The sequence below is a fragment of the Notolepis coatsorum genome, assembly GCF_963971535.1.
Source record: "Notolepis coatsorum genome assembly, chromosome: 1".
NCBI classification, from domain to species: Eukaryota; Metazoa; Chordata; class Actinopteri; order Aulopiformes; family Paralepididae; genus Notolepis; species Notolepis coatsorum.
Genome location: NC_140165.1, coordinates 69,165,880 through 69,180,149, shown reverse-complemented (window position 1 = coordinate 69,180,149; position 14,270 = coordinate 69,165,880). Strand labels below are relative to the sequence as shown.

General features: G+C 45.8%; 1 protein-coding gene across 1 annotated transcript in view; it reads right to left on the bottom strand.

Moving 5' to 3' along the window:
- The window catches only part of kynu (kynureninase), a gene marked incomplete at its 3' end in the record, with an annotated part of 52,512 nt that overhangs the window by 30,137 nt on the left and 8,105 nt on the right, over positions 1-14,270 (bottom strand). Inside the window, exons 3-7 of the mRNA XM_084324464.1 lie at positions 5,454-5,536; positions 2,895-2,956; positions 2,099-2,170; positions 1,895-1,969; positions 46-192 (exon numbers count right to left, since the gene is read on the bottom strand). Of these exons, the coding sequence (XP_084180590.1) occupies positions 46-192; positions 1,895-1,969; positions 2,099-2,170; positions 2,895-2,956; positions 5,454-5,536 (439 nt within the window). The remainder of the gene's footprint in view (positions 1-45; positions 193-1,894; positions 1,970-2,098; positions 2,171-2,894; positions 2,957-5,453; positions 5,537-14,270) is intronic.

Here is a 14,270-nt window from a genome sequence, read left to right as displayed (position 1 = left end):
GTAGAGTGGTAGTGAAAGGGTTAACACGGGACGTTCCTATCTTACCTTCCTCTGACCAGCCTTCGTGATGGAGGCCATGTCAAAGAGCTGCCCGGTGTAATACTGCACACCGCTGAACATCACCACCGCGATGGACTCTCCTTCCCTCTCGATCGTCTCCAGGATGTCCTCCGTCCTCAGAGTCTCCTCGCCCTGACGGAGGAGGAGACCAGATCACTGCTCAGTGGAAGGAGACCAGATCACTGCTCAGTGGAAGGAGACCAGATCACTGCTCAGTGGAAGGGTTGAGGAGGAGACCAGATCACTGCTCAGTGGAAGGAGACCAGATCACTGCTCAGTGGAAGGAGACCAGATCACTGCTCAGTGGAAGGAGACCAGATCACTGCTCAGTGGAAGGAGATCAGATCACTGCTCAGTGGAAGGGGACCAGATCACTGCTCAGTGGAAGGAGACCAGACCACTGCTCAGTGGAAGGAGACCAGATCACTGCTCAGTGGAAGGAGACCAGATCACTGCTCAGTGGAAGGAGACCAGACCACTGCTCAGTGGAAGGAGACCAGACCACTGCTCAGTGGAAGGAGACCAGACCACTGCTCAGTGGAAGGGTTGAGGAGGAGACCAGACCACTGCTCAGTGGAAGGGTTGACGAGGAGACCAGACCACTGCTCAGTGGAAGGAGACCAGACCACTGCTCAGTGGAAGGGTTGAGGAGGGGACCAGACCACTGCTCAGTGGAAAGGTTGAGGAGACCAGACCACTGCTCAGTGGAAGGGTTTAGGAGGAGACCAGACCACTGCTCAGTGGAAGGGTTGAGGAGGAGACCAGACCACTGCTCAGTGGAAGGGTTGCGGTTAAAGGGGCACTTCACCAAACAACTCAATGAAATGATGTAGATGACAAAATAGCAACACCTTGTCTTATAGGGACTGCTACCTTATCGTTTCATTGAGCTGTAATTGACACAAGGATCTAATGTCCCTGATGACATCACTGGTGGCCATAGTCAAAGTCCGAAATTAATGTTGTTGTTTACATGATGCAAGTATGTAGCCCCTCCTTACTTCCTGTTTCCCCACATGGAATGCACCTGATTGGATAAATGACATGCTGGTGCTCTAGTGGAAGGCACCTGATTGGATAAATGACATGCTGGTGCTCTAGTCTAGTGGAAGGCACCTGATTGGATAAATGACATGCTGGTGCTCTAGTGGAAGGCACCTGATTGGACAAATTACATGCTGGTGCTCTAGTGGAAGGCACCTGATTGGATAAATGACATGCTGGTGCTCTAGTGGAAGGCACCTGATTGGATAAATTACATGCTGGTGCATATCAATACAAAATTAAATAAAACACTGCTGGAGCGGCTGGGTAGCACAGTGGACTAAACACTCGCCTACCACCGCAGAGACTCTGGGATCTAATCCAGCTGTCAGCGGTACCTCCGGCTTGGTCAGTCGTCCCTACTAACACAATTGGCAGTATTAGCGGGTGGGAAGCCGGTGGGGTATGTGTCCTGGTCGTTGTAAACAGCGACTCCTACTGGTCGGTCGGGGACGCCTGTTCAGCAGGGAGGGGATCTGGGGGAAATAGCGTGAACCTCCGTGCGCGTCACGTTCCCCCAGTGAGAGTCCTCGCTGTCAGGTGAAAAGAAGCGGCTGGCTGACTCCACATGTATCGGAGGAGGCATGTGGTAGTTCTACACCCTCCCCAGGCCGGCAGTGGGGCAATGCGCGCAACGACCAGGAAGGGAATTGGCATAACGACTAAATTGGGATGGGTGAAAAATTACAGAATGCCCAAAAAGAAATAGAATAAAAAAGAAAATGTATAATAACAATAATTAAAAAAAAAATGCTTAGCATATAGCAGTGGTGTTTAGGGGATACCTTACCGGCCGCGGGGCCACGAGGAGCATGCTCTGCCGGGGGTCGTATCCTCGCAGCTGGATCTGAGACTCCACGGCATACTGTCATAAACCACACAAGGTACATCGTCCCGGGGACCAGTGTTAGACCAGGAGCCGCCGAATGTGTGTAAATCTGCTCAGAATCCAAAATGGCTCTTTTAAAAACACGCTGCCGATGGAATGACTCACGTGATCCGAGGGGAAAGCTCTGCTCTCCAGGAGGATCTTGTGTCGGCTCGCCGTAGGTTTGTAAAAGGAAAGCTTGAATGAAAATAGATGACCCGTTTAATTAAAGGTGTTAGCCATAGACTGAATATACTTCAAAGTCACCCTTGTCGCAATTCTGGTCAAATAGCCTTTTTTCACGTGTTTGAAAAACGTGCGTTGGCTAGATTTTATGTACAGTATATGCCAAAAAAGTAGCTCGAGGTTAGGGTAACCCTAACCACCTAACCCTAATTTAAGAAATGGTTAAAATCCTGAAAATGAATAAATATTCTATATGTATGGTGAGGCTTGAAGTTCATAATTTGTTTGTTTTTACTGAGATCGCAGTTTAGGTCACTAGGGAGACAGGTAGTGGGTTTTTTGAAGGGTGACTGGAGGGGTAAAAAGGAACACATCAACATTATGGGAAATTAATTCACAGTCTTGTCCAGAGAGAGACAAGAAGATAAAGACCAGTTTCCTCTCTGTGCGTTCAGTAGGAAGCTATCCGGCTGCACGTTAGCCTAGCTTAGCACAATGAATGGAAGTGGACAGTACCGGTAGCATAGCTTAAAGACAGAAATACTGCCAATGCCAAGGCTAACCGGAAGGCCTACTGTCTGTTTCCGTTCATTATGCTAAGCTAGGCTAACGTGCAGCTGGATAGCTTTCTACTGAACACATAGAAAGGAATCCTTGTATCTATCTCCTTGCCGGACTCTGGAGAACACGATAAACGGATTTCCCATAATGTTGGCTTGATTATGAATCATCTTACCAGCAGGAGGTGTAAATTCACTGTTAAGCCATTCATCAACGCAACCTCTTCAGGTTTTGCTCCTGTATAAAGAGACAGATAAGGAGTAGGTGAATTATGCTCTCATGTGTCACCTGTTTTATGTAGGCTACCCTTTGATTGTGAGGCTCTGGGTCTACATGTACAAATATACAAGAAAAGCAACACTTATGCCCCTGACATATCCCCTACTTCCTTTCATTTTCCATGTGTGTCACCTATTATCACACGTACAACAGTGTATAAGGGCCATTGTAAGATAAAAACAAATAATAATAATAATAATAATAATAATAATAATAATAATAATAATAATAATAATAATAATAATAATAATAATAATAATAATAATAATAATAATAATAATAATAATAATAATAATAATAATAATAATAATAATAATAATAATAATAATAATAATAATAATAATAATAATAATAATAATAATAATAAAGAGCTGGGAGAGGGGGTAATAGTCAGAGAAAATAAATTCTGAATTTAAAGTAATACATTTACGTTACTGAGGTTGCGTTGCACATGTGAAAGTGGCCCAAATCATAATTGAAAAGATCAGATTCCATGTGATTTGTGCCGTTCACACTGTCATGAAGAAATCTGATCTGACTCACATGTGAGCAACAAGATCAGATTCGGGCCACTTCTGTCATGTGAACATACTGTAGCCATATTCACTAGGTCAGGCTTCAACCAGAGACACATAACAGCCCAAACCCACCGAACGCGGGACGCGCGGGCGTGAGGCGGGCGGGCGATCAGTGCTTCACTTTCACTCCCATGTTCACACCGGCCGCACACAGGCGGGCGACTCGCGGAATTTAATCACTTTGGTTGGATTCAGATTTCAGAGGCATGCGCCACGCGCATTTTCACAGAAATACACTCAATATCTGCATTATTACCACACATATAGATGTTTTTCAACCAGCTAACGTGTCTGTATCGTTTCCCAATACAAATAAACCATACTATACTTTTTCAGGAGTACAGTCACACTGAAGATATGATGCATTATATTCTACCTCATGAAAATGTATGTTTCAGCCACTAGATGTCGCACTAGAGCACTAGCATTTCATTTATCCAATCAGGTGCATTCCACGTGGGGAAGTGGGAAATAAGGAGGGGATTCATTTTTATATAATATAATAATATAATATTACAGAAATAAAATATCCTATTTTATTTTCCCATTTTCCAATTCCCTTTTAGTGTGGATCTTCCCTTTAAGGAGACACACCTCTAGAAACTCTACAACTATTTCATAATGTAGAAGCCCTGAAGTCCACATTCATTTAAAAAAGCTTAATAAGACCCTCGCCTGTACTTTGGAATCGACAAAATAGGGCACACACGCAATTGTATGCGCAAGAGTGCAATAACCCTGTCAGAGAGCTGCCTCGCGGAAAAGAAAAAACATGGCAATGCTTACAAAGTGAGTTAATGGCTAAGCAATAGTGACACTAAAGGTTCGGTCCTCAGCGTGTAAGGACAACCTTATTGCCTCACCAGGGGTGTAAAGTACTTGAGTAATTGTACTTTGTTACAATACTTAAGTACTGTTTTTGGGGATTTGTACTTTACTCGAGTATTATTAGGTTTGTACTTGTACTTTTACTCAATTACATTTCAGAGAAAAAAAACATACTTTTTACTCCTTACATTTCAAATGCAGACCTACAAAGTACAAAGTACAAATCTCGCAGGTCCAACCATTTTAATTTGTATATTTTACTGCTGTCAATAGATTTTAAAAAAATTACTAATTCATCTCACAATTTTCTGTAATTAATCTAGATTAATCTAGATTAAAAATAGCATTTTTCTACTTAAGACCGAAGCTTGTAACAGATATTTACTTGAGTAAAATCATGGAATTAATGTAAAATCAACACAAAGAAAGTATATTTAGATTCAAAGACTATTTTAATAGCTTTCTTTGAATACAGTTTCTCTCTGTGAAATACAAATGTTCAACAAAACCATCAACATTGACTCAGCTAGACCTCTTTCTTATATCCGCGGAGCTAAGACTGAAGATTTTTCACTCCATAGATTAATCTAGATTAATTTATTTGAATGCTTTAAATAATTTAAATTAATCTTCAAAGTTAAAGCATTAATTTTGACAGCCCTAGTATATTTGTTTCTCTGGCCGAACTAACGCTAACGTAATTAATGCTGCGGCCGCTCTTTATTTAAAAACAGCCAATCAAATCCCCATCAATGGAAAATGAACCCGCCCCTACCCATGCTGATTGGTCCTTGTGCAAGACTAGAAGGCGGGGATCTTTGACGAGTACGAGTGATGAAGAGAAGACGAAACGGAACATTTCATTCCCCCGGAATAAAAAAAAGTTTTTAAAAGTAGAAACTTTTTTACCTTTACTCAAGTGTGTTTTTAGCCAGATACTCTGACTTTTACTTGAGTAAGACTTTGAGATGGTACCCCTACTTTCACATAAGTATAATTTCTGGGTACTTTTTACACCCCTGTGCCTCGCCCCTTAGAGGGCCCCTTACCGACGACCTTGGCCATGAGTTCCTCGATGTTGTTCTCAGCCCAGGCCCAGGGTCGGGGACCCAGCGTGTGACCGTGCACGCCCCTGTAAAACACCAGCAAGACAGTCAACGTGAACCTTTTCTCTCCAAGGCACTTTGAGGGCAAGTTCAGAGTTAACAGCTAGAAATGAGTTGTCTTATTTATCATTTAGAAATAAACGTTTAAAGGTCTATCTAAGGTCTTGATTCTAACTATAAAACTATTTAAAGTTTTAAATTCTAACAAACTAAGGTAAACATTTTCGTAATCAAAGTTCCAAATTCTGACTTTTTAACCATCTATGGTCTAAATTCTAACAATCTACCATCTAAATTCTAACTAAGGTTTAAAGGGACACTTTCACACATTCATTGAGTTTGACAGTTATTGAGAGTGAATGAGTTTGAATATAGCCACCAGTAATGTCATCAGGGACATTGAATCCTTGTTGTGTTAATTACACCCCCGTGAAATGATGTAGAAAATAACAATACCTCGTCTTATATGACTGCTACCTTGAACACAAGGATCCCATGTCACCGGTGACATCACTGGTGACATCATCAAACTCATTTACTCTCAATATCTGTCAACTGAAATGAATGTGTGCAAAACTGTTTAGTGTTTTTAGATGTGTGTGAGATTAATTATGTTCAAGATAATTCAGCATTGATTTTTTGTGAAGTACCCTTATGAAGTCTAAATTAACTATAGTTCTAAATTCTAAAAGGTCAACATTTTTATTAACTATCTAAGATTTAAATTTGAATTATCTGAGGTCTAAAGTCTCCAGCTGAATAGTTTTTCTAGAGCAGATTTTTCATTTATAGGAACACACCAACATTATAGGAAATACGCTTACCATTGTATATTGAATGTTATACAATATAGCTTTCCGCATCTCTGAAGACCTCTCTTGGACCCTCAACACCTCAGCACGGGTCAAGAAGGCTCACCAGCGCCTCTTCATCCTGAGGAGACTGAGGAAAGCCCACCTGTCTCCTCAGATCCTGGTGAACCTTTACCGGTGTGCCATAAGCCTCCTCACCAACTGCATCACAGTCTGGTACGGCAACTGCTCTGCCTCTGACCAGAAAGCACTGCAGAGGCTGGTGAGAACCGCCCAGCGCATCACCGGTACATCACTCCCTACTATTGAGTCTATCCATCACAAGCGGTGTCTGAGGAAGGCATTGTCAAGGACACCTCTCATCCCAATCACGGACCGCTTTCCCTCCTCACGCTCCGGGAGGCGCTACAGTCAAGCAAACTCAGGAACAGCTTCTTTCCCTCAGCTGTCATCTCTCTGAAATCTGTACCATATACATATATATATATATTTATTCTCACCACATAGATACCTATACACACCTGTCTGTATTTACCTGCACATAGTTATTTTACATATCTGTATATACAATATCTATATCTGTACATATCCTACTCTTACTACTAGTTACACTGCTGGAAAGTATGACTACTACCAGGGGAGGAAATTAGGCCACTTTACTGGCCAAATGCTGGTATTTTTTACGTTTGGCTGGTAAAAAAAATCAGATACCCGCCAGTTGGCTGGTAAGCCAAAAAGTTAGTTTCCTCCCCTGCTGGCGAGTATACAAAAAAATAAAACATTCTGCAATCACTGCACTGGCAAACGGTGTGCGTCTTCTGAGTGTTCGCTTTAGTTGACAGTGCCACGAGAGCACTGCACAAGACCACCCGCGGACATATAATGTTTAATAAACATTTGCGCAGTACTGGCCAACCCGCGGACATATAATAATAAAAGTCCCGCGGTACTAGGCTAGCCATCAGGAGCACTCGCAAACAGATAACGTTAAACACAGCAGAAGATGGAAAACAGACAGACTGACCAACGGGGAACTGCATCCAACCCTAGTACAACCCTCGAGTATAAGTTACTAAGGAAACATTTAAATCACAGAGGTGTAATGTTAGTCTACTGGAACTGTATACAGTGGTTAGCTTCTAGTTAGCGTTTTAGCTATAGCTGCTTGCTAGCTAACGTTAGCCCCGTGTGCTCAAATCAGCCAGCTAGGTGTATCTGTTATGACTATAATGTTTCCAAAAAAGCACCGGACTACGACGTAAGGTTAGACATTTTATTTCATGCTCAAAAGCCCCTGGCTTGCACATCGCAGTCACGAAAGGGGCTAGCTCAACCAGTGCACTGTGCACAACAGCACACCAACCCAACTGACGTTACCACAACACTTGACGGTACTTCACAGCACTGTCGTAAGACCACCGTGCTGTCTTAAAGGCACAGTGTGCCTACTCAGATGCATACACAACATTGACACGGCTTGACATACAAAGAAGTAATTATCACAATTAGCGATTTTTTTTGTCTGGTAAAAAATCTGTTTGGCTGGTAAAAAAAATCAGATACTCGCCAGTTGGCTGGTAAGCCAAAAAGTTAGTTTCCTCCCCTGACTACTACCATACTGTCTTTACACATGTATCACTGTACATATTATACTACAACTATGTACATACATCTGATTAGATGTAAACACCATGATCAAATCTGCACAAACAAATGTCATCAATGATAAAGCTGAGGAAAACAAAAACAAACCCTGTGAACTTCATTGTACCAAAGCACCTCAAAGGCCCTAAAAACAAGACTACAAACATCACAAAACAAACTGGTCAGACTACTGCTTGACCTTACTCCTAAAACCCACCTCACCCCTGCCCACTTTGACTACCTAGGATAGCTTACAGTAGACGACAGAGTACAGCAACTTGCAATGGGACTGGTCTACAAGATACACTACACCACTAAGATGTACATGTCGAAATACTTCCCAAAGGTCAGTGAATTCCACGACCACAACACCAGAGGGAGCTCCACAAATAATGTTCAACCCAGATTCGGCTCAAACAAGGGACCAAACACGTTTCGCAATTATGCCACAACAATGTGGAATGCCCTACCCAAAGCTGTAAAGGAATGTGAATCCCTACCCTCCTTCAAAACCGCTCTCAAAGAGCACCTATGGGTGGCTGCAATTAGAAACTGGCCCTGGTAAATGTCCAAACCCCCCACCCAACCCCCTTCAATGTACAGTTTCTTCCCCTTTGAATGTATATATTTTTTTTTTATGATCTCTTTCTCTTAAACAGTACTGTATATTTGTATGTCTTGTATGTCATAAATGTCTTGATGAAACAGTACTGTATATCTGTATGTCATGTATGTCATAAATGTCTTGATGAATTGAAAATGGGGGACCCTGATGTAAACCAGACGAAAGTATTTTTCTGGTCTGCATGCCCTTAACAATTGTTTGTATTGTACCCATTCTGCAATCTGTTAATAAAGTTTGCAATCAATCAATCAATTAGCACTAAACACAGTAGTACTAATTTGTATATTTTGTACCCAGTTTAATATCCTGTACATTGTATATTGCTGTTGCACTTTACTGCTACATTTTGGACATGCTAGCTTAGCTGCCAAAAACACCTCTCCCGGAGTTTTAAACAAGGCTAGCTGATCCGTATCCGCTTCCATTCATTTTGTGCTAAGCTAGGCTAGCGTGCAGCCGGATAGATTTCTACTGAATGCACAGAAAGGACATTGGTATCTGTTACAAAGGATCAGATTAAACCGAATATATATATTTATTGATTGATATATATTGCATAGTATTTGTATATCGTTTGATATCCCTTGTATATTCCTTGTACATATACACGGAATATCCCTTTAGTGCAGACCATAATATTTCATTCTCCTATTGGACAGCGGTCCACAGGCGCCAGAGCCATGCCTCCGGAGTCAGGTTCAAAGTCACCGTCAAGACATGTCTGGACATGCCCGGCCTTGCCCAGGGCTACGAGACAGAAATGAGGCTGGCACTAGATTGTTCGCCGTGCATATAAATATGGCGCAGGTGAATACAGAAGCACTTAGTCAGAAGTCAAGAGTTACCCAATAAGTTGAAGCCTCACCCACGATACTCCGTGCGGTGAAGTATGGCCTGTTTGGCCCCCAAATAGAGCATTGAGACCGCGTGCGAATTAATAACTGAATTGTCAGAGTTTGGCGCTATACCGTCGAGTGCGACATATTTCTATTAAGTCAGTAATAGTCTATTTGTGTATAGTGTATCGTGCGGCTAAAGTTCTACAGTGACCAGCATCACCAACGCTTCCTCGTATCAGCTAGAGTGCTTATCCAGGCTGGGCTGCTTTCATGGCGCTTTCACCCGAGGAGACCTAGACGAGAACCGTGTGGACATGTACACTGGATTAATCTACCCGACGACTACATAGCCCTTTGCGGCTGGATTATATTTGCTTTGGTCCTGTGATTTATGGAGCGGAGAATCGCCGACGCCTACACGTGTGGGATTTACCCTGTGAGGAGCCAGGTCGAGTCGGCGCCTCAGAGAGCCTGAGGCCGGCTAGCTTTCTTCACTGTGGAGCTACAGTCTACGGAGAACAGCTGTATTCGTCTGTGGATCAAGAGACTATTGCACCGTCTCCTGTACTTGGAGTCTCCTTAGTCATCGTTGACCAGACTCTCTACTACCGACAGATCCTCTACCCCTGCTGGCTTACAACCGGGGGGACCCTTCCAGTATCTCCCGCTATATATTACTAGTGTACCATAGATATAATTCCCTAAGATTCAGGTTGTATAATTACCTCCTGCGTAACCAGAGAATGGACATTCATTATTGATTTGCCTACGCACATTCCTTTGCCTTATAAGCGCATCCAAAGTATAATAGAGAAGTATATTATGTACCTTTTGCTGCAATAAATACTTGATTATACCTTTGTGTGGAACCGATTCAATGTGGGAAGTGTTCATCATATTTATATATCATGTACTGTATGGCCAGTAATTAAAGTACATAAAGCGGTAGTGGTTTAATGATACCATACTTATCAATACAGTCAGGGAATTGTACCCCTCAGTTACAATTGGTCCTTCGAGCCGGAGGGTAACTAGTGTAATATTAATATAGTGGTATTAATATTGACATGGCCTATGATGAACACTCCACAAAACGGTTCTCCTAAAGTAGATCGCCCGCAGCGTAGACGGCAGACACCTCAGTACTTAGAGGATTACGTTGCCAATATACTACCTAGCTTTCTACAGACGGTAAACGCGGAAAAAGTAGATAGTAAAAGTATGTCCGACCCTATCGACCAGGCTACCCCGCCAATAGAGGCCCTAGTGGGTTCTAACGTAACTGACCAAGCTCACGGTAGGGACCAGGAGGGACCCGACATGACTTTACCCCCCGCCAAGACCGAAGAAGTAGTCCCCGGAGAGCTCCAGGATAAAGACAGCCCTCCAGGGATGGAACTCTACCCGCTACAAGAAGAGGAGAGCACCCCGGAGATGGATCTCCAGGACTCGCCACAGGAGAACAGATCTCCAACGAGTACTGCCAGGAGCGGATCACCTCAACCAGCGTCTTCCCCCAGCGAGGCGGACAAGATGCTGGCACAGGCATTCCTCGCCAGCCTAGCAGCCTCAACAGAGCGCGATCGACTCCAAGCACAGACGCTTAGTGAGCGCGAACATTCTTCCATGGAAAGAGAACGCCTTCAGGCGCAGCAACGGAGCGACGAAGATCGTATACGTCTAGAGATTAGACGCCTTCAGACGGAAGAGAATATGGTAAGGGACCGGGCCGAAGCCCAGCGCGCCGCTGCCGGTGCCCAAAGAGAAGCAGCGCGCGACCTCGCTCTCACCAAGCGCGAAGCCGAGCGCGACCGATTACAAGCGCAGATAATGGAGCAGCTGATCACCAGGGCAACACCCCCTCCCTCCGCACGGGGTTCCAGGGCCTCGTCAAGACAAGGGTCAAGGGCACCCTCCCCTACCCGATCAAGCGACCCTGAGCCCGACCACCAGAGAGAGCCTATACCCCCCTCCGAACCCCTTCCCCGACCGGTCCAAGTGAGACCCAGCTACAAGGAAGAAACGGTCTACACCGCGGAGAGGCTAAATAGACGACTACAGGATCTAGAGGACCTGCCAGAGGAAGAAGAAGAGGGAGAGGAGGAGAGTCAAGCCCGACAGCAGCACAGTACTCCACAGGACCAGGAGGTCCAGTACAGCCCAGGCTCTACCCCCGCGGCTCTGCGCTACAGACCCCCGACTCAATTCACGGGTGAGCTTGACGCACGACCAGCCCCGATGAACAGCACCTGGATACGCGGGCCATGGTACTCAGCAGGTACCAGCCCACCAAGAGGCGTAAGAGGAGACTCGCCTAGGAGGCCTCTCTCCCAACGCTCACCGATGTGCCAGCCATCCATGGCATCATACATTGGCACACCGACGTTTCCGGACTTCACCCACGAGAACAGAGCACAGTACACGGAGCTACGAATGTGCTTAGAGACAATGATGTCCGATGTAGCTGATGAACCGTACAAGTATGCTATCCTACTGAAGCACCTCAAGGTGCCCCGAGCGCACAATATAGCGCTGGCCTATGCCACCTCTACTACCCCATACACAGCGGCTCTAGCAGCACTCGACCAAAGATATGGACGCATATGGGACTACGTAATACAAGAGATAAGGCATATTGACCGCCTACCCCCAGCCACAGACAATCGCTCACTAGATGACCTGTCTATCAAGGTACAATCCCTGGTAGGGATGCTGGGGGCGCAAAGAGAAAAGGGTATGCACAAACTGTACGCAAACTCTAATGTCGAGAGGATTTTAGAGAAGCTTCCGCCCGCCCGACAAGAGCGCTTCAGGCGGCAAAGAGACCACCGTGATCCTAACGGTCCCGAGCCATCCCTCCTAGACCTAGCCGACTTCCTGGCGAGAGAAGTCAACAGCCTACGGTTGGATACGTTCATGCGGAGCACCCCAAGCTCCAGAGAGGGACCTAGGAGAGCAAACGATGGCCGAAGATTGGTGACCGTCATGCACCAATCAGAATCAGTACCAAGCAGCAAGAACCACAGTACCCCCTCGATGAAAGAGAAGTGGAAGATGGTGTGCCCGTACTGCGAAAAGGAACACTGGTTGTCACAATGTGACACGTTCAAGAAGATGACCGCCGACGAGGTGAGTCAATGGATAAAGTCCAACCGACGCTGTTACCGATGTGCGCGCAGTCACATGGCAGCCGATTGCCGCTTAAAGAAGAGGTGTAATCGGTGTGACGGAGCCCACCTAGATGTCCTACACGACAGTAACAGAAGAAAGCCTGCACCCTCAAGCAGCACAAAGGCAAGTGTTATGTACATTGACCCCGCCAGCAGCGGGGGCGCCCGGGTGCTCTTAAAGGTGGTCCGCGTAACACTGAGTTACCAAGATAAGGTCATGGACACTTACGCCGTCCTTGACGACGGGTCAGAGAAGACCCTTCTCCTCGCGTCCGCTGCGGCCCAGCTGGGGCTGCGGGGGAGCGAAAACCAGATGACGATTCGGACAATAAGAAGAGATCTAAAGACGATAAAGGGCGAGAATGTCTCCTTCACTATCGCAGCAAGCGGGCAGCCAGAGAGACGGTATAGGATTACTAATGCTTTCACCAGCCAAGAAATAGGCCTGTCGCAGTACACCTACCCCATCGCCAAGCTGATGGATAAATATGTGCACCTGCGTCAACTACCTATACCGCTCATAGACGGTGCCACCCCGACCCTGCTGATAGGCTCCGACCATGCAGACCTCCTCGTCCCGATTGACCGGGTCCACACAGGGCCCAGAGGCTGTCCTGCAGCAGTCGAGACCCGCCTAGGATGGACATTACAAGGCCCCCTCGCTAAGTCTCTTAACCGAACAGCAGCCACTAACTGCCTCCACTCCAGAGTGACAGAAGAAGACACCACCCTCCTACAGCATGTCGAGAGGCTATGGACACTAGAGACAATGCCCTTTAAGAACGAAAAGAAAGACATTCGTTCCAAGGAAGACATTTACGCTATAGCCCTCCTCGAGCAAGGGACAAAGAGAGTCAAAGTCAACGGAGTGATGAGATACGCAACTCCACTCCTGAGGCGAGAGGGTATGCCTACCTTCCACGCCCCAAAAGAAGCGACGGAGCGGTATCTATTGAACACAGAGCGGCGCCTAGCCAGAGACCCCGCTCAAGAGACTGTGTACCGCGCTGAGATTAACAAGCTAATCACAGCGGGACACATAAAGAAAATTGACATTAAAGAGGCCGATCAGACGACCGAATCATGGTACGTGCCGCACCACAAAGTCCACCACAACGGCAAGGATCGTATTGTGTTCAACTGCAGCTACCAGATCGGATCACAAAATCTGAATAAAGAGCTCTTGCCCGGCCCAACACTCGGCCCCTCTCTACTAGGCGTGTTACTACGTTTCCGCCAAGACAAGGTGGCCATCAGCGGCGACATCAAAGGGATGTTCCTGCAGGTGAGACTAGTGGAGGAGGACAAGCCCCTGCTGCGGTTCCTATGGAGAGAGAGGATCGGGGATGAGCAACCAGCCATCTATCAATGGGAAGTCCTCCCTTTCGGAACCACATGCAGCCCATGCTGTGCTACGTTTGCACTGCAAAAACACGTCGCAGAGGACCCAGCAGCTGATGAAGAGGTCCGACAAAGTGTAGGAAATAGTTTCTACGTGGACAACAGTCTGCAAAGCGTCTCGACGCCAGAAGAAGCCGAGGCCCTTCTACTCAAGCTCTGCGCCTCCCTGATCAAAGGCGGCTTTGATCTCAGGCAGTGGGCCAGCAGCGACCCGCAAGTATTGCGCAGCCTCTCCCCCGAGGACAAGGCAGCAAGCAGCGAGACCTGGA